Source organism: Pleurodeles waltl, chromosome 11 (genome assembly GCF_031143425.1).
Source record: "Pleurodeles waltl isolate 20211129_DDA chromosome 11, aPleWal1.hap1.20221129, whole genome shotgun sequence".
In the NCBI taxonomy this organism is placed as follows: Eukaryota; Metazoa; Chordata; class Amphibia; order Caudata; family Salamandridae; genus Pleurodeles; species Pleurodeles waltl.
The window spans coordinates 178,870,155-178,897,012 of record NC_090450.1 but is presented as its reverse complement, the minus strand read 5'-3'; the positions used below and the strand labels follow the sequence as shown (position 1 = coordinate 178,897,012).

The 26,858-nt window shown below is 46.8% G+C and overlaps 1 protein-coding gene across 1 annotated transcript in view; it reads left to right on the top strand.

The window, feature by feature from the left end:
* The first annotated feature begins 17,553 nt into the window (after nucleotides 1-17,553).
* GYG1 (glycogenin 1) overlaps nucleotides 17,554-26,858 on the top strand; it is a 35,067-nt gene continuing 25,762 nt past the window's right edge. The window contains exon 1 of the mRNA XM_069213391.1: nucleotides 17,554-17,687. Coding sequence (XP_069069492.1) covers nucleotides 17,681-17,687 — 7 coding nt within the window. The 5' untranslated portion in view covers nucleotides 17,554-17,680. The remainder of the gene's footprint in view (nucleotides 17,688-26,858) is intronic.

Sequence of the window (26,858 nt, the reverse complement as noted above, 5' to 3'; positions counted from 1 at the left end):
GTGATAATTAATTAATCTAATGCAAACTGCATATTGGTAGTGACAACGTTTTCATAATGTCTAAAGAAGATATGTGGAACACTGACATGCTCAGATAATTCTACAGTCTCTAAACATGTATGGTATAGTTCAAGTTTAATACTTTCAATGATTTACACAAAAATCACAAAACGAAATAATGGTTCATTTATTTAAATGGTAAAATACACTAAAACATTAAGAAATATTAATATATAAAAAAAAACGCAGCACTCAGAGAATTTTTAACAAAATTTTTAAGAAATTAAACTTCCACCTACTTTCCACTGGGTCCTGCAAGAAGAGAAAGAGCTTTCAGCCAATATTCATGAGGAAAACAGTATTTAAACAATACATTGTTTGGGGAAAACACTGAAACACTGAGGATGGTCTATAAAGCACTCCAAATAAAGGAAGGTCATTCAACCTAACACTCACGTTTACCAGTATCACATTTTTTCGTTTAAAAGTTTCACGTCTTAATTGGAGTGGGAGCATTACGCATTAGTAGCAGAGGTTACCGAACTATTTATCTGGTATTTGCAAAGCGAGTCTTGTCACCCGTGCGGGTATCCAGGCGCTGGATTACAGCGATCTCTAAATCTTTTGTCAGTTACCATATCAAAAGTGAAAAACATAAATGCACTCTTTAAAGCTGACACGAAGAGAAGCCGGAACGTGCACAGTAGTATGAAACTGTGCCTTTCAGCTCTTCACCTGGAAAGATATTAAGGGACATCCCGCGTTCCATCATAGGGTTTATTGTGGTAGGAGAAGCTGTCAATACCAGCCTTGACTATGTCAATACACTGTGTACAGGCGTTACTGGCACACAAAAACACCTGCATGGATTCCAGATGGTTTAATAGCCATCTAATTTTATTACAAGACCGGAGGCTCATATTATGCAGTCTTTTCTTGCTTTAATTTTAACAGCAGCCAAGTAAAGAACTACAGTACCCAGAAAAAAGAGAACTACAACGATGACATCATAGCTGCAACAGCCAATAGGATAACATACAGCAATACTAATATCTTAACTGCGAGCAACAAGTCCTCTTTTCTTGCTGCTCGCAGTCAAGATAAGTACCTTCATTAGTTGCTCGGTATTTTCATTGTATTAACTGGTTTCTATGGTTTACATGTGATTATATAACAGCGCGTTTGTATTTAGGCTTAAAACGCGCGTCTTCCTTTCTCGTTGCAGCGCGTCTTTCAACGGTCGTTTTTCGGCCGTTGAAGACGCGCGCGTGCACGCGCGGCCATTCTTCACATTTCTGTCATACCGGCATTCCTTTCTGGTCAGCGCCCACGCCGCGTCAATATTTTCTGGTATTTCTGGTATTTCAAGCGCATTTCGCTCGTTTCTTCTCCCGGCTGCCTTTCTCCACCCCAGTTCAGCCGCTCTGACGTTTGGTGTCAGTCAGCTTCTGCTTTTCATTGCAGTACCGCCCCTATTTCCTGGTTCCTGCCCCTTCAGCCACTCCCTCCCATTTTCTTCATATTTAACCCCTGTTTCCCCAGTTTCAGACAGTTTTTAGGTTTATTTTCTTTATATATTTATTTCATATACTTATTTTAGTATATTTTATTGGTTTTCTCATTATGGTTGAGGAAGAAGGTTCCCAACTCTTTCAAGAGAATTTAAAGTCCTTTATTAAGGACTCTGTACAACAAGCAGTGACTGTTTCCATGTCAGATATTACAAAACATTTAGAAGCCTCCTTTTCCAAAATTATGTCCTCTTCCAAGCTGCCTGTTAATAAAGGCAAGAAACGTGCGGCCACCCTCCCAGTGCCGTCCAAAGGCGTTTCTTCTGGTCCTTCCACCCGAGAGGTCACTAAATCGGGTCCCCCTTCTTCTCCAGTGCATGTTTCACAATTGAGAGACACAGATGATGACGATGATGATTCTAGTCATGATGACGACATGGACGGATCGGCAGATCCATTTTTGTGTGGGCCTTTGGAGAAAAGGCGCAAAATTTCTCCGAGTGACGGTGGTGCCATTCACCCTGTGTCTCATGTTTTGGTTGACCATGCTGGCGAACCCTTATTCGACCCTTCCTTCATGGTTCATCCAAATTCAAAGGAGTGGTATCCATCTGATCATGTAGCTGATTATGTTTCTTTCTTTTTACGCCATCCCCTCGACAAAGCCACTCGCAATAAGCTTAAGTTGGAGTGTCCCCGTCCCTCACTACCAGATAACATTACGGCAACCCCAGTTATTGATCCCAACATGCTGATGTTTTTTACCAAATTCGGCAAGGATCCCAAGAAGGGCGTTGATAGAGCTTGGTCAGGTTGTCAAGACAAGCTCCTTGATTTGGTGGGTCCTCTCACTAGAATTTTTGACTTGGCGGAAGAGGCTAAAATGGACAACAGTCCTATAGATCCTGAGGTTCTTTCGAACTGGGCGCAACGCGCTATCTGCATGCTGGGGAATGCCAATACTCAGCTATCTATTGAGAGGAGGAAAAGTCTACTTTTGAAGATTGATCCTAAATTAGCCTCTTTGGCCTCTAAGGATGATGGCCCGTTGGCTAAGGGCCAATTATTCGGGGATTCTTTCATTAAAGATCTGGGGAAATATGTGTCCACCTTTGCCTCCCTGGACAAGGCCCAGCTTTCTATGAAAAAGATTTTTTCATCTCGGGTTTTTGCCAGGGCCGGCAAAGGCAGGAGTCGCTTTGCCGGCCGCTCCATCAGAGGCCAATACGCCAACAGAGACTCCTACAATCAGCAATCCCAGCTTGAGTCCTACACAGGATATAAGCCAAGGTTCTATCCCCGTCGATCAAGAGGCTACCGTCACAGGGGCTACGCCAACAGAGGAGATCAAACCTCCGGTAAGTGTTTCCGTTTCTGGCCTTCCTCCAGTAGGAGGCAGACTGGCTCTGTTCCTCAATTCATGGTTTTCTCTCACCTCAGATCCCTGGGTAATTCAAGCCATTCAAGGTTACCTGTTAGAATTTTATCAAACCCCAATTCAATCCCGCGTTCCTCTGCCCCTAGTTTTTTCCCAAGATCAAACCGAGCTTTTGCGCGTCGAGATTCACTCTCTCCTTTCCAAATGCGCGATAGAACCCGTCCAGTTCGACCCTTCCGGTTTCCTCAGCACCATCTTCCTCGTCCAAAAGAAAAATCAGAAATTTCGTCTGGTGTTGAACCTAAAGGCTTTCAACAACTTTATAGTTTATCGACACTTCAAGATGGAAACTATTCTCCACCTCAGAGACATTCTGCTTCGGCACGATTGGCTGGCCAGATTAAACCTTCAGGATGCCTACCTCACAGTGCCAATTCATCACTCACACAGGAAATTCCTTCAATTCCAGTGGCTAGACTCCTTCTATCAATTCAGAGTTCTTCCCTTCGGGCTTTCTTCCGCACCTTGGTGTTTCACCAAAATTCTCAAACCCGTCGCAGCCTTTCTCCGTTCTCACGGGGTTCGTCTAATCCTTTATTTAGACGACTTTTTGTTGATGGCGCAAGACAAACGTCTGCTTCTAAACCATCTTCAACTTTGTCAGAACCTGCTTCTCAGCCTAGGTTTTCTTATCAATGTACAGAAGTCGGTCTTAATTCCGACTCAAAGGTTGGAGTTTCTTGGTTTTCTAATAGACACTACTCTGTCGGTGTTGCAACTCCCTCAACACAAAGTATCCTTAATCAAGAAAGAGATTCGTCAATCCCTATCTCTCCCTCATATCTCCCTCAGGAATCTGGCACATCTAGTAGGACTTTTGGCTTCTTCTATCCAAGCCATCTTCCCAGGTCCTTTACATTATCGCGCCCTTCAGCGGCTCAAGATCCGTCATCTTCACAAGGGTCTCGCTTATTCGGATCCCTTGGTCCTAGATGCCGAATCCAAAGAAGAACTTCTGTGGTGGTTGACACATCTAGATGCCTGGAACGGCAGAACTGTCTTCTCTGCCGCCCCAGATCTTGTATTAGAATCCGATGCAAGTCGGGCTGGTTGGGGCGCAAGATGTGGTCAGTTCTCGACTGGGGGCGCATGGTCTCTGAAGGAGTCCTTCTTGCACATCAACAGTTTAGAGATGCTTGCAGGTTCCTTTGCCATCCGCACTTTTGCAAAAAACAGAGTAAGTTGCACCATCCTCCTCAGGATGGACAATTTGTCCGCGGTCAGGTATATCAACCACCTAGGAGGTACCAAATCCAACATTCTTTCCACATTGGCGAAGCATCTTTGGGAGTATTGTCTTCCTCGTCGGATCTCGGTCAAAGCAGTGTTTCTGCCAGGCAGGCTGAATACAGTAGCGGATTGGTATTCCAGACATCTTCACGATTCCAGCGATTGGCAATTGCACCCTTCAATATTCAGGCATCTTTCTTCCATCTTTGGTGAAATGTCCATAGATCTTTTCGCTTCTCGCCTCAACTCTCACCTTCCTTCCTATTTCAGTTGGAGGCCAGATCCGCAGGCTCTAGCCACAGATGCCTTCCTTCAGACCTGGCCGTCTTCTCTTTTTTATGCATTTCCTCCCTTCCTTTTCATTCCCCGGGTTCTGGCTCAAGTACGCAGACAACTGTCCACTCTGGTGATCGTAACTCCTTTCTGGCAGACCCAACCGTGGTACCCAACTCTCTTGGAGTTGGCAATCGATCGACCCATCTGGCTTCCTCACTTTCCCGACCTCCTCTTGGATCCCCAAGGCCAACAGCATCAGTTAGTTCTCAACGGCTCCTTGTTTCTCATAGCCTGGAGAATTTCGGGTCGTCCTGGAGAACCCCAAGAATTTCGGAAGATGCTGCTAGACTCATCCAGCAGGCCAGGGCCCCTGGAACCTCCAGAGCCTATAAATCCGCTTGGGCCCTTTGGAGCAGCTGGTGTTTGGACAGGAATTCAGATCCCTTTTTAGCGAATGTAGTTTTAGTTATAAATTTCCTGGCTTCTTTGGCCTCTCAAGGTAAGGCCTATCGCACTATTAACATGTACAGATCTGCCATCTCTGCGGAGCATCAAAGAGTTGATGGTAGGCCAATTGGGGAACATCCTCTTGTCTGCCAATTATTAAAGGGAGTAAGATACGTTTTTCCACTGTCTCCTAAATATAATGTCATGTGGGACGTTAATCTAGTATTACGATTTCTCACCTCTTGGCCTAATAATGATATGCTATCTCTCAAACAGCTTTCGGCCAAGTTAACCATGCTGTTATGTCTGGTCTCTATCAAACGTGTCTCAGACGTTAAAGCGTTGGATGTTTCTTCCTTTTTCTTTTCCCCCCTTGGTGTTTCTTTTCAGGTCAAGAGACTTACAAAAACTAATTTAGCTTGTGTTAATTATCCACTTTTTCCCTCTCAACCCAAACTATGGGGGTGATTCTAACTTCGGCGGGCGGCGGAGGCCGCCCGCCAAAGTTCCCCCACCAAAATACCGCTCCGCGGTCGAAAGACCGCTGAGGGTATTTTGGGATTTGCCCTGGGTTGGCGGGCGGCCGCCAAAAGGCCGCCCGTCAGCCCAGGGCAAATCAACCTTCCCACGAGGACACCGGCTCAGAATTGAGCCGGCGTAGTGGGAAGGTGCGACGGGTGCAGTGGCACCCGTCGCGTATTTCAGTGTCTGCATAGCAGACACTGAAATACTTTGTGGGGCCCTCTTACGGGGGCCCCTGCAGTGCCCATGCCATTGGCATGGGCACTGCAGGGGCCCCCAGGGGCCCCGCGGCACCCCCTACCGCCATCCTGTTCCTGGCGGGAGACCCGCCAGGAACAGGATGGCGGTAGGGGGTGTCAGAATGTCCATGGCGGCGGAGCGCGCTCCGCCGCCATGGAGGATTCTGCAGGTTTCCCGCATCTGACCGCGGCCGAACCGCCACGGTCAGAATGCCCTGCGGGGCACCGCCGGTCTGTCGGCGGTGCTCCCGCCGACCCTGGCCCTGGCGGTCTCTGACCGCCGGGGTCAGAATGACCCCCTATGTGTAGGAAATTGTCTGAAAAGTTATGTGACTCGTACTGCAGATTTGAGATCGTCCTCTGCCTCCCAACTGCTTATTTCCTTTCAGAAACCACATAACCCTGTTTCTTCCCCTACTCTGGCTGTTGGGTTAAATGGGTCATGTCCCTAGCTGGCATTGATATAAATTCCTTCGGTGCCCATTCGGCCAGAGGTGCTATGGCCTCTCGCGCCTTTTGGGCAGGATCCTCTCTACAGGATATTCTCAAGTCTGCAGACTGGTCGAATGAAAGTACGTTTAGAATTTTTTATTGTAAACCGATTTCTCATGTTTCAGATTCAGTCATGGCTATGCTTTGAACATGCATAATATGAGCCTCCGATCTTGTAATAAAATTGAGATTTTCCTAGCCTTGGTGTCTGAAAGGCTAGATTTTATTAAAGACACGGAGGCGAGTATTATCCCACCACTGTTTTAACCCGCCCTGTATCTTTCTTTCAGTGCCAACTCCCTCTTCCAGTGTTGGCTCAGCATGATGCACACGAACAACTCTTACCGATTTTGGATTCGCCATGCAACGTCTATTCCTCCCAGACGGCTCTCCGCTTTCGCCATTTTCGAGATTGTTGCATGGACATTGTGACTTTGGTTTCTATATTCTATGCCGTTTTGTTTGTTACTTCTCCTCTTTAGTTTCGCATCAAGAAAAGAGGACTTGTTGCTCGCAGTTAAGATATTAGTATTGCTGTATGTTATCCTATTGGCTGTTGCAGCTATGATGTCATCGTTGTAGTTCTCTTTTTTCTGGGTACTGTAGTTCTTTACTTGGCTGCTGTTAAAATTAAAGCAAGAAAAGACTGCATAATACTCGCCTCCGTGTCTTTAATAAAATCTAGCCTTTCAGACACCAAGGCTAGGAAAATCTCAATTAATCTCTGAACGTTATATATCATATAAATTCATGGTATTGCCCCAGAGTGCTTACCCGTTAATGGCAACCCTTACATCTCCTTTTAGAAATGTAATCGACAACCCTAACTACAGTCTAAGTGCCAAAGACAAACGCCCATTCTCCTCACCAGTGGCCTTAATGTGGAACAAACACTCCATCAGAATCAGGTGTGTGGGAGTCTTTACTCCCTCTGCTGCAGTGTTTGGTAATCTCCGCCTAAAGAACCCTTGGGGTATTATTGCACTACATAAGTTATCTCAGTAATAGTAGCAGCGGTTATTTAGTAGTTGTCGTGTAGTACTTTTGTATTAGTAGTAGTGGTGGTTGAATTAGTAGTAGTAATAGTCTCATTTGGCAGTAAATTCCATCAAGAATCTTCAGTGTGTATATTGGGGTTTGAGGAAGACGAACTGCTTATCCTGCCTCATTGCTGACCTCGGTGGGAGTTCTTCAAAATGCAATTACAGGGTGCACACTTCAGAGCAAGTATGATACTTTATCAATGGAACAGGCTGCTTTGTATAGCTGGCACTAAAAATAGGACACAAAATTCCATACGTACTTCAGTAACAACTTTTTGCAGATAAACTGGTGGTACATTTTTTCTAAAGCATTTCTGTTTAAAGTGAGACAAAAACACATATGTCACGGTCATTGTTGTGCTTATAACACTCCATAACGCTCACTTCTTACGATGTCATTTTGTTCACTTGATACCCAACTGTGTCAAAAGAATAAGTCCTTCATGTAATGTTATACTCTTCGTCAAGTTCCAGAGCGTGGACACGGCTGGAATCTTTCCCAGTGACCTCGCCGTGAGCTTTGCAGTCAAGACTAACCCCCTGGAAAACCTTATCACGTGCAGAAAGGAACTATCACATATTTATAAATTTCTTTGACGACCTATGCAGTCGATTGAACGGGTTGATAATGTTAGACAAGGGTAAATCCACGTTTATGGTATATTTACCCTCGAAAACACTGTAAAGGAGGCCTGTCAACACCACATTGTAAATAGAAAATTCTACACAACTGTGTAACTATATAATCAAGGAACTGATGGTAAACTAAATATTCTGTCTTATATTCTCAACCAGCTCCTGTGAGTCTTGAAAATATGGGCACTCTTAGGCACTGTTGGATCTGGAATGTCCCTTGCATGATATATAGTCATGCCCCTGCCCTAAGTGACCAAAGTGAGTATCTGGTACCCTAGTACTTGTGTCTTTTTTGGGCCCCAGTCTCACACTAATCTAGTGTGTGCACTGAAACACAGGCCTATTCCTTGACAGGAAAACCGTCTTGGACTACTGTCCTGTCACAGGTTCTAGCATCCAGCATGGTAGTTGAAGCATACCATGCTTTAGTATCCCTCGTATTACCAAGCCTTTTTATCTATATCACACGAGTGGTGGCCCACAGACCCACGTGTGAAACGTTCTGCGAATACAAGCTAACCTGGATCCTTGACCTAAAATCCAAAGTGCATGTGTGTATCTATGTTTGTGTGTGGTCTGTGTGTTACAAAAATAGTATGTGTCTGGGGGAACTACAGTGAACTAGGAGTGTGGGTTCCATTTTGAAAGCACCTGGCCCGTTCATGTGCCCGAAATGGAGGTGAAGTTATTTTCTCAGACAGTAGACGTGTATTATTGGCAGTCCTGATACTGGAGTTAGGGGTCCAAGACAATGAGGTAAGGAAAGAAAAGATAGGATCACCTTAGAATTCAGTAAGTTCCCATTGCTGCAAAGGGCAGCTGATTAGTACCCCTGAGTACTGCCATTTGATAAAATGTGGGGTGAAGTCTGGGACTACCGTCTGTGTTGTTTAGCGTATGACAGGTCCTGTGGAAGAGGCCAGCCTTTTGTCACTCTTCCTCATTACTGTCAGATGTGGCTGTTCATGTCCAGGTGTAGACTGCTCACACATCTTTTGTGGGTGCTCCAAACTGGAGATGACCCTTCTGTGAGAAGCTTTACTCTAGACAAAGGGTGAGTCTGTAAGACAGCCTGAAAAGGACAAGCAAAAGGAGAACCGACCCAAGCTGGTTCAGACAGTGCAGACAGGGAATACACATCCCACGTCTGCTGTACCTGTATAAGGGTGGAATTAGTTGACTCACTTGTTGCTCCAGCTCCAAGGTCTCTTTGACCAAGGAAAGGGTGTTCCACAGAGTATCCAGAGGGCTACAGAGCAACCAGAGCTGGGTCTGCCTGACAGTCAGCTTCCCAGAGGTGAGGGGGACAACACCTTGAATCTGATCTGGAGGAAAAGCTGTCTTCCTGTCCTGTTATGCCAGGAAAGTCCTGCCTGGAAAAAGAGGGAAGGAGGTTGCACCCAAGAGGAGGAGTGATTACCATTGTGGGCAAGAATGGCTGACTCTGCCATTGAAGCCTCCAATCTCCTGTTTTCCTCTGCACTTTCAAACTGGTTTATGTTAGCATAGGTGCCACAGATGCATCCAACATGATCCAAACTGCTATTTTCTCCCACTCAATTTTTCCTCCCTGCAACTCAATCCCCTTTCCTTCTTGTTCCCTTATAGTCTACTAAAGTGTTGCTGGCATAAGTGCGCTATAAGCAGCCAACAAATGAGGTTATCACATGGCTCATTGTCACCAACGACTGAGTGCTCCACCCCTGTGATACAGTTTAACAAACTAACACATTTTGGAAGTATTCTGCTTCACTTTTGTCCAATGCTCTTCAAACTTGTTCATGCCATGCTCCTCACTCTGCTTAAAATAAGTTCAATAGGCACCATAAAATTATAAACTGCTAAACACTGCAAGCTAAATATAAATTTTAGTGAGGCAAGAGAGAACACCCCCTAATACAGATCAAACTGATATTCAAAAGTGTTTTACTTGGTATGACACTAAATATATGCAGTGCAGTATAAAATGTAGCAAGTGAGCATTTCATGTAGGAACGCATTGTAGTGGACCCCTGTTTAAGGAATAGTCTCACACTAAATCCCATACGTGAAATTAAAAGATAACATAAACAAATGAGTCTAGATGTGACAGGAGGCCTAGAGGACAAAAATTGTCAGTAACCATCCCCTTTAAATTTTTCAAATGAAGATATCTAGCTGACAATGTGTCCAGTGCATGTGTTAAACCTGAAGCCTGTCCTGGCTTTTTTTTTGCCCAAAACAGTTTTCAATCGGAGTTTATGAGCCCAGACTTACAATGTTTAAGGCAAAATTGCAAGTCCCAAAATGCAGTATACCGAGCAAATAAAAACATTCCACTGGATGTGAAGCTACTTTGTAGCCCAGAACATATTTAACATTTCAGACATTTGGAGTTATCTCTTTTAAAATAACGCTTGTAAGCTAATGGGCAACGTGCTATTGGCAGACCTCTCACGCCAAAAATGTATAGTCTGGGCCTTTTTTCAGAATTAAGTGGTGAGGCCGTTGGTGTTATTTGGAAGCACCCTTTGCCACCTTCTGCCGCCCGGGACATAACATAAAAAAACACATTATGCTTGCCCATTACAGAGGGGCTCCTGGGTGTTCTGTGTTCTTTCACTAAAATCCCAGAACTGTTTATAAGCACTAACTCAGTTTCCCTTGTCTTGGAACAGATTAAGGCCCTCATTACAACCCTGGCGGTCAGTGTTAAAGCAGTGGTAATACCGCCAACAGGCTGGCGGAAAAAAAATGGAATCACGACCATGGCGGAAACCACCAACACAGACAGCCACTTTAACACTCCGACCGCCACGGCGGTAGAAACAAACAGCGCGGCAGTCACCGCCAACAGACAGGCGGAGGACAAAGTACTGCCCACTATATTCCAACATGCCTATCAGCCACCTTTTCCGGGGCGGAACCAACGCTATCAAAAGCACGGCGGAACCAGTACACAGAAGGGAAACCACTCACCTCTTGACACCCAAAACCACAGTCTCTCAAGTCTTTCCAGTGGGTGGTTTGCCCACTGCTTTATCCTGAGGAGTGCAAAGCCACAGTCTCTCAAGTGGATAACAGTCTCCACTGGTTCTGGAGGGGGCTTTGTGCCCAGAGTGCTTCATCCTGCCAAGGACTGAGGTAGTGGATGTAATTCTCCACTGGTTCTGGAGGGGGCTTGGTGCCCAGAGTGCTTCATCCTGCTAAGGACTGGGGTAGTGGATGCCTTTCTCCACTGGTTCTGGGGGGGGGCTTGGTGCCCAGAGTGCTTCATACTGCCAAGGACTGATGTAGTGGATGTGATTCCCCACTGGTTCTGGAGGGGGCTTGGTGCCCAGAGTGCTTCATCCTGCCAAGGACGGAGGTAGTGGATGCCTTTCTCCACTGGTTCTGGAGGGGCTTGGTGCCCAGAGTGCTTCATCCTGCCAAGTACGGAGGATTTAGTGCATGCGGTTGTGAGTGGAGATGAGACAGGGAGGGAGGAGGAGGACGTGGAGGAGGGGGACACAGTGGAGGCAGTGGATGTTGCTGTGTCTGCATGGGGATGGTGCTTGTGTGAGTGCTTGTGGGATGTGTGGTGCTTATGTTTGCCATGTCCACTCTTGTGTGTTGATGAGTGTGCATGCTGGTCTGATGGTGTGCTTGGGATAGGCTGAGGTACAGGGGATTGGGTCTGGGTGGAGGAAGTTGGAGGGGGGAGGCTGGACACAGGGACAATGGCTGCCATCAGTGCTGAGGCCAGAGCCTGAAATACTCTCTGTTGGGCCGCCTGCCCAGAATGAATGCCCTCCAGGTATGCATTTGTTTGTTGCAAATGCCTCTCAACACCCTGGATGGCATTCAAAATGGTAGATTGTCCAACAGTGAGGGATCTCAGGAGGTCAATAGCCTCCTTACTGAGGGAGGCAGGGCTGACTGGGACAGGGGCTGAGGTGCCTGGGGCGAAGGAGATGCCCACCCTCCTGGGTGAGCGGGCATGGAACACACGCTGAGGGGCTGCTGGGAGGGCGGTGCTGGTAGGGGGGGGTGGCGGCTGTACCTGTTGATGCGGTGGTCACAGAGGTGCCAGCCATCGCAAGGGAGCTCCCATCAGAGGAGGAGTTGCTGTCGCTGGTGTATGCTCCTGTCCCCGTCGTGGAGCTCCCCTCCCCTCCGTCCCACTGGTGGCTTCAGACTCCGTTGCTTCACCCTCCAGGGCCATGTGGGTTGCAGCTTCCTCCTGCTCCGGTGCCACTGCTCCTCCGCCAGATGACACAGGGACAAGAACAGGGAGAAAAAACAAAACGTGGAGGAAAGACAGAAGAAACACATGTTCAGTGCAAGTAACATCACAACCGTTGGCGGACACAACACACAGGGAGCAGCCCTATGCACTAAGCCATGCACTAACAGTTCTTAGCAAATTCACATGCCCATGGGGGACGAGGCCTAAGCACAATTGCTGCACACCTGGAAGTCAGAGGAGCCTGACTAGGTGTAGATGGCTATTACCCGTAGTGGGGTTGGGGTGCCACAGAGCCTGCCTAACAAGGGACCTAGCCTACCAAGTTCGCCCTGGCCTAGGGGAACCCACAGCCAACTTCGACCACCCAGACACCTCATAAAGCGCGCAGAGTCAGCTGAATTAGAGTGTACTCACCCCTCTGTGGCTGCTGTGATGCCCTCAAGCGCCCATCCAACTCCGGATAGGCCACCGCCAGGATCCGGTACATCAGGGGGTTCATGGTGAAACGGGCACCCCTTTCACATTGGGAGGCCATCCCCAGCTGGGCCTCCGCCGTCTTCTTGCTCCAGCGGCACAGGTCCTCCCATCTTTTACCACAATGGGTGCTTTGTCTATGGTAGACCCCCAGGGTCCGGACTTCCTTGGCGATGGCATGCCAAATGCCCTTTTTCTGGTGGGTGCTGACCTAGAGGAAAAGTGAAGTAAAAATGGATGTTTCTATCCCGTTCATTTCATCTCACGCATTGCCAAACACCTCCCACCCTGGCCCAGACATACATACACACACAATCCTGACATGCTGGCCTGTCCCCCTCCCCACCCTCTTCCATCCACGACACTCCATACAATCATGTGCCATCCATCATGCTCCCAGTGTACTCACCTGTTTGTCTGGAGAACCACACAGTTGTGTGTGCTGGTGGAAGTCCCCATCCACGAGTTTCTCCAACTCCTCCGAAGTGAAGGCAGGGGCCTTTTCCCTAGACACTGAAGCCATTGTCGCTTCCAGACACAGGTCACAGCAGCACTTGCAGTGTAGGTCCTCTCCTGTTGAAGGTCAGGTATCAAGAGAGGGAACATGTCCGTGGCAGTGCGTACCGTCACCACCGGTGTACATCGTCATTGGCTCCTGGGACCCATAGGGCCCAATGTTAACCAATGCTGAGTTGTGCCGCGTTCTTTGACCGTCTACCGCGACTGTGTACAAGGCCAGCGCAGTTACCTCATTTCCCCTTGTCCCACCTTACAGGCCAGGCAGCCGCCATTTCAGCGGGCCATGTGGCAGGGAAGAAAACTGCATCACATCTATTTAGGCCTGGAATATGGACAGATAAAGGCACATTGCGGATTTCCAACTTTTTACCAAATAACACATTGTGATACCTAAGTGTTGGATGACCCTCTGCTCGCTGTTCTCCTCCATAGGGCACGTCTGCTGGGGCAGGTGATGAGATGGCGGCATCCTCCAGTGTACATACCCCTGGTGAACCTGTCGACAATGGAAGAGAGACACATCATTATCACATACAAACTGTGTGCCCAGTTGGAGCCAGACCTGATTTCGGCTATCCGCCATCCCACAGGAATCCCCCCTCTAGGGCAGGTTCTGTCTGTACTCCATTTCCTGGCCAGTGGGTCTTTTCAAACAACAGTGGCCATGGCATCAGGGATGTCCCATCCAATGTTCTCTAACGTGTTGTCCAGAGTGTTGTCTGCCCTGCTGAAACACATGCGCAGCTACATCGTTTTCCCTCAGGTGGAGGATTTGACCACAGTGAAAGGTGACTTCTATGCCCTGGGACATATCCCCAACATCATTGGTGCCATCTGATTGTACACACATGGCATTTGTCTTACCCCCGCAGGAATGAACAGGTGTACAGAAACCGGAAAAGCTACCATTCACTGAATGTGCAGATGGTGTGTTTGGCAGACCAGTACATCTCCCATGTGAATGCCAAGTATCTTGGCTCTGTGCATGACGCTGACATTTTGAGGAATAGCAGCATCCCTTATGTGATGGGGCAACTCCAGAGGCACTGTGTGTGGCTAATAGGTGAGCCCAAGGTCCCAACACAGTTGACGTAGGTGTCTGGGTATGGGATTATCCCTGAGGGTTAGTGTCTGTCTAACAGTTGTCCCTCGACATTTGCAGGTGACTCTGGTTAACCCAACCTGTCATGGCTACTGACCCCAGTGAGGAATCCCAGGACAAGGGCAGAGGAACGCTACAATGAGGCACATGGAAGAACTAGGAGGATTATAGAACGCACCTTCGGCCTCCTGAAGGCCAGATTCTGGTGCCTCCATCTTACAGGTGGCTCCCTATACTACTCACCGAAGAAGGTGTGCCAGATAATCGTTGCCTGCTGTATGTTGCACAACCTGGTTTTGCGACGCCAGGTGCCTTTTCTGCAGGAGGATAGGCCAGATGGTGGTCTTGTGGCAGCTGTGGAGCCTGTGGACAGTGAAGAAGAGGAGGCAGAAGAAGAAGTTGTAGACAACCGAAACAACATCATCATGCAATACTTCAAGTGAGACACAGGTAAGAAGAAGTAACTGCTTCCCACATCTCATACTATTGTTGGAGCTAGCATATGTCTGTCATTTTCACTCAGTGTATGGACCCTGACTTGTTACTTTGCGTTTCCATTTCACAGATCTGGGTCCCACTTTGTGCCCTCTGCAATGTTTACTGCTGGTCTACAGCTGTGTTACATTGGTATGTGAACAAGAACATTGACATTGCTTTATTCCAGAGGTTTTGCTATTACACATTTGTGAAATCACAGACTGACTCCACATTGTTTTGTGATTCAAGTGTGTTTATTTCTGTGCAAATAAGTGGAGGGTGTGTGAAATGGGCTGTGGTGATGGTGGTGGAATGTCCATGGCAGAGTCCAGTCTATTTGTTTCACAGGTGCATTGTCCAATGGGCATAGGAAGTGGAGCAATGGGGGTTTAAGGTGGACAGGGTGTCAAAGTGGGACAGAAGGGTGACATTCAGGGGGGTCTTATTTCCTGGTGGGGGTCTTGGCAATGTTCTCTGTCTTGTTCCTGGATCTCAGGGACCGTTTGCGGGGTGGTTCTCCTTCTGCAGGGTGTGGGGTGCTGGTGGCCTGTTGTTCCTGTGGTGGTGCCTCCTGTCCACTAGAGCCAGCGGAGGTGGAGAGCTGTTCATCGTCCAGGCTAGTGTCAGGGGCCCGTTGGTGTGCCACTGTGTCCCTCCTGGTGTTGACAAGGTCCGCCAGCACCCCTGCAATGGTGACCAGGGTGGTTTTTGATGGACTTCAAGTCCTCCCTGATCCCCAGGTAGTGTTCCTCCTGCAGCCGCTGGGTCTCCTGAAACTTGGCCAGTACCGTGCCATGGTCTCCTGGGAATGGTGGTAAGCTCCCATGATGTTGGAGAGTGCCTCGCGGAGAGTGGGTTACCTGGGCCTGTCCTCCCCCTGTCGCACAGCAGTCCTCCCAGCTTCCCTGTTATCCTGTGCCTCTATCCCCTGAACTGTGTGCCCACTGCCACTGCTCCAGGTCCCTGATCGTCCTGTGTTAATGGGTTTGCCTGGGTTCCCTGTAGTGGTGGACATGCTGCTGATTGACGTGTCCTGGGGACAGAGGGATGGGCCCGCTGGGTGGGTTCTGTGGCGGTGTTTCCTGAAGGGGGGGTTCAGTGGTGGTTTGTGACTGTGGCAGGGGAACCGACTGTCCCGAGGTCCCTGATGGGCCAGGCTGGTCATCTTGATCCAGGCGTGCAGAGCTGCTGTCATCACTGTGGGCCTCTTCTGTGGGGGGACTGGATATGTCTGGCCCCTCCTGTCCGGTGACGTTGGGTAGGGGTCCTTTCACCTCTTTCTGATGTCATCCCGTGTTCTTGGATGATGTCCTACTGCGTTGAGCCTGTCGACGGTTTTCCGCCATAGCTCCATCTTCCTAGCAATGGATCTCTGCTGCACCTGTGATCCGAATAGCTGTGGCTCTACCAGGATGATTTCCTCCACCATGACCCTGAGCTCCTCCTCTGAAAACCTGGGGTGTCTTTGAAGTGCCATGATGTGGTGTGGGTGATGTGTGAGGTGCTGTCTGTTGTGATGTGTGAGGGGATGTGTTGGTGTGTGTTGTTTGAGGTGCGTGGATTTTGTATAAGTGATGGTGTTGTGTGTCTGTGGATGCTGGTGTTGTGTTAGCTAATCTCTCTCTCTGACCTTCTTTCAAAATTTTCGTTGTAAGGGTTTGTGGGTGATGTGGGTGTGTGCTTTATATTGGATTGAGTGTGTGGGTGTGGTGTGTGTATTTTGAATTGTCCAATGTGGTTGTGTTTTGTAAATGTATGTGAATTTTGAGCGCGGCGGAGTGTACCGCCAATGGATTACCACGGTTGAAAGACCGTTGCGTTGATTCGTGGGTCATGATAGTGTGGGCGTATTATTGTTGGCGTGACAGTGTGGGTTTTGGTTTTGCCAGTTTATCACTGACCTTTGGTGTGGGAGACTTGTGTGGGTGTCTGTATTGTGGCGGATTCCGAGCTGTGATTCGTAATACCTGTAGCGGAATTCCGCCGCTGCAACGGTATGTTGGCGGTCTTCAGCACGGCTGAAAGCGGGACTTACCGCCAGGGATGTAATGAGGTCCTAGGTGTTCTCCTTGGCCAGAGTGTTGGGCACCCCCAAGAAAGACAGCCCCAGAGTTTGAAGACCTCTGCTCTACTTGAGTCAAGTGAACTAAGTCAACTGAAATTGAAGATGTATAACGGCAAGCACCAAGGTTGGACCTTTATGTTCTTGGTGACACAGACTTCCCTTATTCCCAGCCAGCCTCCCCATCGCACCCTACTCATTTAAAAAGAAAGCAACACTACGTTTCCTTATTTCATCTCTGCTATTTCCTCCTTGTCTCTTTCACCCCCTTTCAATTTCTCTCATACCCGCTTCTCTTGTTTTTTTTTTTCTCTCACCGCTTCTAATAATTTGAGTGCAGTGTAAGCTCTACGCAAGCAACCGATCGGGACAAGCGTGATACATTCGCTGGATGAAAACCATCGTAGAAGTGCACCTAATGAGGACGTAAATTAAAAAAACAGACATCCACTTGTGTAATGTTGGCTTCTGTTGACACGCCATTCAGCAGCCTAAAGATAATGTGCATTTGCCCGTTGATATTTTCGACACTGCTGGGCCTTCCCTCGAGGTATAGAGTGAGGAGACCTACTAAGGAGACTGCTCCCGAGGCGGGGGGACATTGGGAGTCCAGGGGCTCTGGCTGCCCGCCTCCAGGGATGCCTTGATTGCGTTTGACAAAGACGGGGGGAATCTCATTTATTTGGCCCTCGAATGCCCGATGATAAGCTGGTCGGGGGCTTTTCCTCAGCCCTTGAACTTGACAGTTGCTTGGCCGAGCTCCCGCCAGAACAAGCAGAGGCCACGGGGCGGAGCGTGAGTGTGAGAGAGGCAAGGGGGGTGTGTGTGAGAGAGAGAGGTTGTGTACGTGTGCCCGGCGCTGACAGCCCGCCTGCCCATGTGACTGCTCCGTATAAGAGGCCGGCTCGGCCCCGCCTGTTTCCCATCTACTCAGCATCAGCGCAGTGAAGGCAGGCGGGCAAGCACGGACGGCAGCCTCGGGTTCAGTGCGGTTCAGGCAGCACCATGGCAGGTGAGGGCGGGCGAACACCTGGCGCCAGCAGTGCTGGGAGGGCGGGGGCTCTGGGTGCGCCCGGTGCCCTCGGGGAGGGAGCCCTCGCCTTCAAGGAGGGAGGCGGGCGGCTGGCTGTCAAACTCTGTTCAAGTTGCTGGGCTCCTTCCGCTTCACTTCCCTGAGCGGGCGCAGCAGCAATGCGCGCCGTGATGGCTCCGGAGAGGGAGGGAAAGTGATAGTGAAGGCTGCCTCCTGGCTGCGCGTATGTTGGTGCACTGTCTGCTCGGGTCCCTCGAGGACCCCGGGAGGCAATATCCTGGGTCGTTCCCTGCCAGGGCACATGCAGCCACATAGACGCAGCTCTGCTGCTTCAGTGGCTGTGATGCTGCGACGCATTTCAGGTTTGATGCAGTGGCTCCTCACTGGCAGTAGTGTTGTCTCGATGCTATGCTTACGACTAGACTCATGCCTCTTCCAGGGGCCCCTAAGCCGGGTCACGGGAAGGATGGCCGTAACCTTAGCCGGGTGGCTGGATGGATGGCTCCATCTCCTCCCCGGGGCTGAGCCGCAGCTGCTGCCGCTTTGCAGTGCGAAGGGGAGGCAATGCACGCCACTCTGGCTTCTTTAGCACTACCCCCCCCCCCCCCCCCCCCGGTTCACTGATGGGGTTCTGAATTATTTACACCGTCCTCTTGCTCGTCTACCCTTCCCCCGCAGTAGATAGGCACTATTTTAAGAAGGGTCCACTTAAAACGTATGCTTGTTAATGATCTGAGCACTTTTTAGCCCGCTTTCCTCCAATTAAGGTAACTAGGTGAGACTAATTTCATAAGGAGGCAAGGCTCCAGTTATGGGCTTTATTTAGAGGCCGCGTACCTTCTGGTAATAATAGTAGTGGTTCCTTCGTCAGGGTACGCGTTAGGCTAAGCTTTTACTTCACATTGGTCGGTGAAGGAAGGCCTTGGGAGTATTTATCCCTTAGTGAACTGGAGTCTTCCTAGCGAACCAATTTTGGCTGTGATTTGTTACTCTCTGAGAAGTCAAAACTGGGCCTCTTTAAACTTTCTTTTGGCTATACTGTCCGCTCCTTTAGATTGCCAAAACGAGGGTTTTAAAGCAATGACAACCTGCTTCCTCCGTGACACAAGGAACATTTCCATCCATGGCTCTTCCCGTTTCAAGTGCTTATCAGGTGTTTAAGGCAGGGTCCTCAGCTGGGCCCACTACCACAAATGCTTTTATGTGAACCCACAGGCCTAAAAGTTGCATGTTGCCATAACATGGAGTCGTCCGACCACGTTACGGTGTTAATGGCCCTGTAGCTCAACTGGGCCGTTGTTCAGAGCACTTGGGATAGTTATTTTGCCACGAGAGCAAGTAGAAGGCCACGGAGTCTCTTCAGTAACCTTAAAGCAGATTTCCTGCGGACTTGATTCCTGTTCCACTTAATTGTTCTCGAAATAGATTTTTGGTGGAGGCACATGACTATTCACTATATAATTCTCTCCATGGATTCTATTGGTGCCCCTAACTTCCTTCTCAGGTACATGCTGTTTCATTAATTGCTCTCTGTGGGGAGGAGCAAGGCTGTAGTAGAATCGTCTGATGTTGTACACCACGTGAAAGGATACTAACATGTCTCTGCCCTGTGTCAGATTCGATGCCCCCCTAGTCTGCCATAGTATGTCTTGTGGAACATTCTTGCATAAATAATGCAAGGCAGCATATTAAAGACAACTGTCAAGTTATTTTAAAGGCGAGACGTTTTATGTAAGGGCGCAGAGGAATGAATTGATTCTCGGGTTGCAGTCTTTAGATGTGAGTTGATGCAGGTAAGGTGTATACTTTCGTATACACCCCAACTGCATCAGTGCAGGCGTTTGTTTGGACTTGCCAGCCCAAGAGCATTATGTAAATATCCTTAAGCTAAATTACAACTGCTGTAATTATACTAGCTTGTGCCACAAGTGAGTATTTTATTTTCTCGTCTAAGCTTGGGTGAACAGCATTCTTACACTCCTTGTGCTCAACAGGCGTAATAAAGGCTTGAATATTTTCAATTACTGGTTTGCTCTGAGATTGTGTGGGACACTTCTAATGCATTCTGGGTAATGTAATGGTTGTTTCCAACCACATTTCTAATTACTCACACGTGGTGGCCGTTAGTTGAAGGTGAAAACCCAGGACTGGAAACTGTCCATAATGATATGGAATATTCACACGAAGCAAGCTTGAGATGGGGTAAAGCAAATTAATTTAAGGAAGCGGCTACCAAAACTAGCCTATATAGTAAACATCTTGGTTTGCTTCTAGGCCGCATTTCTGAGTGATCCAGGGGTGTGGAATTGCTTGAGATTTAAACTGACAAGCATACAGTAAGTTCAGGCAATGAACTAGACCTGGTTGAACATGTTTGAAATAGTTCCAATTAGCTAGAGCCTGCGGTGTGATGTGACTTTTCTGTGCCAATGTCTGGCGTTTTGCAGTGAATCCTGACATTCTATTATTGCAATATGTAATCTCACCAATGCTTTATCAACACTTAAAGCAGCAAAGAAAGGGGCTGGATAAAGTTCCTGTGCTTGAGTCCTAGCATCCTTTGATCGGTGGGTTGCTAGAGAGGACGATGTGGTGAGCTGCATGTCTAGATTATCCTTTTTAAGAAATAAAGCCTCGCCATGATTCCACCCAATGAAAAGGAATCCCACCTCTGCAGAAAGTCTGGCATACTGGGAGCTATCACTCTGCAGGCTATCAGCCACCAGATTTTGTTCTTCAGGTCACTTAACTAGGCTTACAGGTGGTAGCACCAATAAGAAAAGTACCAAAGAGATCTGGCCCTGGTTCATTATTTTAAATTGGCTCAGACTGTGTGCAGTGCATGCCTATTTGCAAGTGGATGTACCTCTTGCTGTTTTAATGCACGTTACACCCTCCACTAATGGCCACAGATTTGGCTGTCAAGCGTTGGCAGAAGCCTACTTCCAATTTTAGGTGGTTGGGCCACTTTTTTATTGCAGCTGCATTGGCCTTTAAAGGCACGTCATTCAGATTACAGAATCTTGGGCTTTGTGAAGCCACTCTCATCTTGCTGTGAAGGATGCATGACCGAAATATAGACGCTGATAAAGGCAGTATCAGAGGTGCCAAAATGCAATTTAGTCTTTAGCGTTTCCTGGCTTTTCTGTGGCCTCTTGACTCATCCTTTTTGTGTGGAGAGATGTGTATTTTTTTTTTTTTTTCCCCCCCCAACTTTGGGGGGGGGGGGGCATGTGACCTGGTATAGAACAGTAGTGGAGTGACAGATCATGTGCTATTCAAATATTGCAAGATGCTTGCATAAGTCACGCCACAATTTTACAGTAAAACTTATGAAATGACTTTGCACTTCGAGTAAGTAATACCTTGCAGAATTTGGTTTTTGGTGTGCAAAACCTTGAAAATCGGCAGTTCGTGACCTGTCCAAGATTTATTGACCCTTGGTACTAAATCTAATGGACCTTTAGGAATCGTTGAGACTACATTCACCAAAGTAATGGGCCTCTAATTTATAAAATAACTAGGTGGTGAGGGCTTTGCTAGTGTTAGTTTGTTACCTCCCTGTACTGAAATGCTACACTGTTGCTTAAGTCCTGAATGTTTGATTGTTCAGGAACCTTGGTCTCCTGTGACTGTAGTACAGGCCTTCCGTTAAGTAACGTTGCTTGTTTCTAAAATAATTACTTGTTAAGACTTTGGGTTTAAAGTTTCTTTAAATTTAGAGACGTGTGTTGGAAAATGCCTCCTTTCTCGGGAGGCTTTCTGACCCCCATCATTGGTAAGTGCCTAGGTCGAGGAGCCTGAAGTTGTATCCGTCTATGAAGACATTGGCTACTTCACGGACTGACGCTCACTCGTACATCTGTATTTGGGTATAAACTAAAGTGTCCTCGAAGCAGAGTGGAATTTTCTGCAGAGCTCGCTTAACTTGTGAAATACATGCTGTAATTCAAACCGACTTGTGGCAGGTGGTGACGCAAGTAGTTGTACAGTGAACCACCAAACTCTGTTAAAGATGCGCTGACCTTATACGGCTCTAGGTGTCATTGAAGGGGAAACTATTAGTCTTTCCTATTTCTGTTAAGACCAGCATTTGCGGTTCACGTCAGTATTCTGTTTTTTACACTTAAAGCAAAACGAGCTACTGATGTGCTTGCTCTAGGGCAGCTTGCACAGTGCATTTAAATACCTGCTCCCACGTGATATTGGGCCATGGGGCCCTGTCTGTAGTACCATAGGTCAGTTGCAGCAATGGCTCAACTGTTTCATCCAGTCTTGGGACCTCTCTCCATGTGGATCAGCTACATGCCATTGCTTCAGGATGGCCGTCACACAATGCTTCAAAATAAAAACCTAAAATTGTTGCAGGATTAGGGCACTTATGAACTGGCTCTACTCTGGTATTTGTTCTGATTCTCCACTTCAGCTATCACTTTGTGTACTAATAGTCTCGAACAATTTGTTCCTCCTTATTAATGCACTGAAGTAAGTCTGGTTCTTTCACCCTTCAGGATGCTTGGAACCTATCTATGGCATGCTCAAGCACACTATTGTGCCCGCCACCCTTTCTGCATACCATAAGCAATGCCACCTAAACATCTCATCCCAGTTACGCCTGCCACTTAGCTTTACCTTTTGTGTCCCTGTTTTCTAATGATGTCTCCTTGACATGTAGACTGATTAGTCAAATTGTAACAAATGACCCCCTTATTCTATGCCCCTCATACCCTAGAAATTAGGGTGTAAAGAAGGGACTTCTGTCGTGCTGCATGCTCTTCTCCAAGGAAGTGAACTTTATTTAAGTTTCTTTAGGCAGTTGTTCTGTAGCAGCGCTTGTTAACTTCCAAAATACCACATTAAGATCACTGCAGTAGGATGGAGAAGATTTTTGGTCCAGCCACATGTTGTGCTCCATATACCTGTAGGAACACTTAAATCACTTGCTCAATCGTGCTTGCATTGGCCCTACTTGACTTCTGGGGGGGTAGTTGAACACTAGTTCAATATCGCTGGTGTTATCAATATGTCACCTAAACGCAATTGTATTGACATTCTAGGATTAGATAACTTTTTTTTTTTTTTCTAAATGTAGAACAGTTTGGTTAGGATTCACTGTCACTAAGGTTATGCATGATTATGCAATAATTTAGGCTCACATGTGGTAACTTTGTACCACATAATCTGTTCTGTCAAGATGCTTGTGAATGGAAACTGGATTCCTGGGTAAGCTCACCGAGCTGCCAGGGGCCTTCATGCCAATGGCATGAAGCTGGAGTATTAAAGCTGAAAGTGAAGCTGAAGTGTTAAAGGTCAGAAAAACCCTTGAATGACTCAGGCTCTGGCCATTCATTCCCTTCCTCCCTCAAGTTACGAGGGAGACTGTGCTCTCTTGGACTCATCTAAATGACGGTAGAAGTAGCTTGCATGCCTTTGCAGGGGCTATAGTGCCATAACATAAATAGTTTGCAAAGCTATTGGACACACTTGGTGTTCTGCTTCTGCAATCTTTGTCTGTATTGTAACTCTTAAATTGGCCCTGCTGCAGTCATGCATAATGTCTGTAATGAATAAATAGAGGTTTTAAAACAATAGTTTTTTTATAAGACGTGTTAGACATTGACACGTGGTCCTGCGGCAAGAAGTACCACTCGATTTCCTAATTTATTACATTTTCTACAACATTTCTGAGTTTGCGTGAGGTTCGTTATTTATCATGGCCTCTCGGTGGCCGAGCATATCTTGATTATCCAGCGTGATTTATTTCAGACACAGCTTGAAAGTGGTTGTCGTGCATAATTTGTTCTGCTCAAATGGCCCTCTTGTTACCTCTGTTACTTATGCGTAGACTTGAACGTGAACAAACAGAAATTGAACTGGTTGACCGGCACTTGGCAAATGTGAATGAGGGAGGTAAGAACCTCAGACCAATTGCCTTGATTATTTCTGACACTTGGTGTTAGATGAGCGGTTTCCACGCACTAAAACCAGCCACACTAGTCTATGTAGTTGATTGTAATATGGGAAGTGCCTGACCTACATTTGTCTAGTTTTTAGACTGCAATTCTTGTGGGGTGGGGTGTGTTTTTTTTTTTTCCTTTTTTTTTTTATTCGAGTTGAGAAGCTCATTGTGAACTAACAGACTTGAATTTAAAAACTTTTCAGTAAAAGTGAACTAGTCACGATCACGTTGCAGGAGGACCTGTAATCTCATTAGTTGTGACTTCACATAATTTTGCATATATGGGATTATCTTTTGATCACTAACATCTGATGCATAATGGCTATTTCAAGGTGGGTTTGAGTGTAACTTGCTTAGTTTTGACCAATTAATATTAGTTGAGTGCAGGAACTGCTTTAGTCATCAGGGGAATGCTGGGAAAGGATTACACCAGTAGCCTGCCAAAATCACAGCTGGTGTTTGAACTCTGACACCCACTGTAATGGAATTTCTCACCTCCCAGGTACCTTTTTAGTAATATGGAGGTGATTGTCTTGCCTTCTCTGTATGGGTTCCAGTCACACTGCATAAAAGGTACACAAGCGACAGGAAAAATGGTTGGTAATCTGTGTGTACCCTTCTTGTTGACATTGGTACTCTGGGCACTTTACTACTGCTGATCAATGCTAAAGTGCATGTGCTCTCCCTTCTAAACTTGGCATGATTGTCTTGCACCTAATTGGCACATTTAGTATATTTGTAAGTTCCTTGTACAGTGGTATCCCTATAATCAGGGCCTGTAAATGTTACTAGTGGGCCTGCAGCACAGCTTGCACCACCCACGAAAGTAGCCTTTCAAACCTATCTCGGGTCTGCATGTGCAGTTTACCGCCATAGGCACCTGGAATATCTAACTTTACTTGCCTAAAGCTCCCATTTTACTACATATGCCACCCCTAAGGTAGGCCCTATGGGAAGGGTACTGTGTATGTAAAAGTTAGGCCATCTTCATGCACTACACATCCTAGTAGTGACAAACAGCCTATTTGGTTTCTCACTATCTCAGACATGTTTGGGTATTTCCAAAGCAATTTTAAGTGGTACTGTCTGATCTATGAGGGGTGGTGTAGGTGGATTTTTTTCTATTGTTGTAGAAATGCCCCTTTTAGAAAGTGAGTATTTGTCCGTGCTTAGGACTCCTGTGTTTTGCAGCTTGCCTCCAATCCACACCTGCATCTGTAAAGGTTGTGCACTGGCCTCACAAAGGGCTAGTTTACCCCCCCCTCCCCTTGCCTGGATCCAGTGCTGGAGGAGAGGGGACATTCCTAGAACCAGTTAGTGCTAGTTGGAATCCCCTCTTCTCCCCCCACCCCCTTGTGGAGGCTGCACAAAATGAGTAAATACAGGGGGCGGTCTCCTGCACTTGTAGACACTGAAGCAGGGGTGTTAAATTTAATAAAATATCTTGTCCATGGCACAATTTGCTGCTTAGATCTGCTTGTCCTTTTGGTGCCACATAGTGTAGCAACCTCATTATGCAAGAGCTCTGATAATAGCCTCTCTGACTATGCCAGGGCTACTAATATATTGGGGCGTGAATACTTGCAATTTCTAGTATAGCAAGTTCCTTATTTTGCCACCTTTATGTAGATCTACATACACTGCTGGAGGAAGCAGTAAGAAATTGTTCAGGGCTGGAATTCCTTTTGAGTCTGCAAACTTCAGCTTTTCTCTAATCTTTTCCCCTAATGAGAGGTTGGAGTTTTACTCCTGATAATGGTAGTTCTTCCAGGGGTGGGGGAAATGTTTGGAGGGAAAGTGAACTTGGAAACGCTCAATAGATTTTCACATGAGCATATCTACACATGCATTTCTTTCATGTGCTAAGACAGTGCACAAATATATTCTAGCAGTTCAATTTCCTGGTCTAATTCTGTAAGTTCTTGTGAATTCATGAAATCCACTAATTCAAAGACATATGCCATGGGTGGACTTTTGTGACTTTATTTACGATTTGGGCCTGTAATTAGGTCTGACGTTAACGACATTGTATTTTTTTTATTTATTTTTTTTTAAATTAAAATTCTATTTGTCAGCTGGCTTTACAGTCAGTGATTGCATTCTGCTCTTCCACCAGGGGCATATTGGCACACAAAGTAGTTTTGTTCAGTGCAAGGAACTACTGTGGCAATCAGTGGTGTGAAAACTTGAGGGCCCCCCACACCATCTTGCTGGTAGGGCAGGTACAGTGCTCAGGGGGCCTTTTTGTTATGCCACTGGTGGCAATGGGCTTTTTGAGACTTGTTTTCCTTTTTAGCTTGTTACAATGGTGAGGGCCAGGAGCTCCCACAACAGTGAAGTGTTACACAAGTCATGTCAAAACAAGACGCATTAACAAAACCAAAATATTCTCAATGTCTGATCGGTTGGCCTCGCCAGTGCCTGTTTATTTTCATGCTTCCCATAATCTTGGTGAAAATGGCTACACTGATTTTTTCCATTAGAAATATTTTTGGGAAATAATAGCATGCATCAACACATTTTACTAAATGACAAAAATAGCACCTAAAATATCGAAGCTGCAAAACAATTTTTTCCTACTTGCATTTTTTCTGAATAATATTTTGAAAGCAAAGAATAATCACTCTTCCTTAAAAGTTTAGTTACAAGCTTCTGCAAGTATTTGCATCTAATCAGAGCATTCTGTGAGTATTATACTTAGCCTCATGGTTAAACTTGTGTTTGTGTGTGTTTTTTTTTTTTTTTTTTTTTTTTTTTAACTGGAACCACTATCAGTAATAGAGTGACCTTAAAACATGTATTTACAACGCTCACCCGAACGATGAAGTCTTTCCATTAATGAATCACAAATACAAGTTCCAACAGCATTAACATGGACACATTCTGTCAACTGCAGACAGTTCCCTTCCCTGTACACTGACAGACAAAAGGTTTGTGCTGCAGGGGGTTGGGCCTACTTGTCTCAAAGACAAAAAAACATGAGAACTTGTTGCCCTTGACCCCAAACAATATGTCCCAGGTGTCGGGTGATAGGAATTCCACATCCCTGTGATGTCCACTAAGGACTGGATACTGGAAGTTTCCCTAGGAACTGCATGGGGAGTGCCCTGTTGTGCTGACTAGTAACCTGCTAGGTCACTAGAGAACTGCTACTTCAGGACCTTATGCTGGCTTACTTGCCTGGGCTCTTC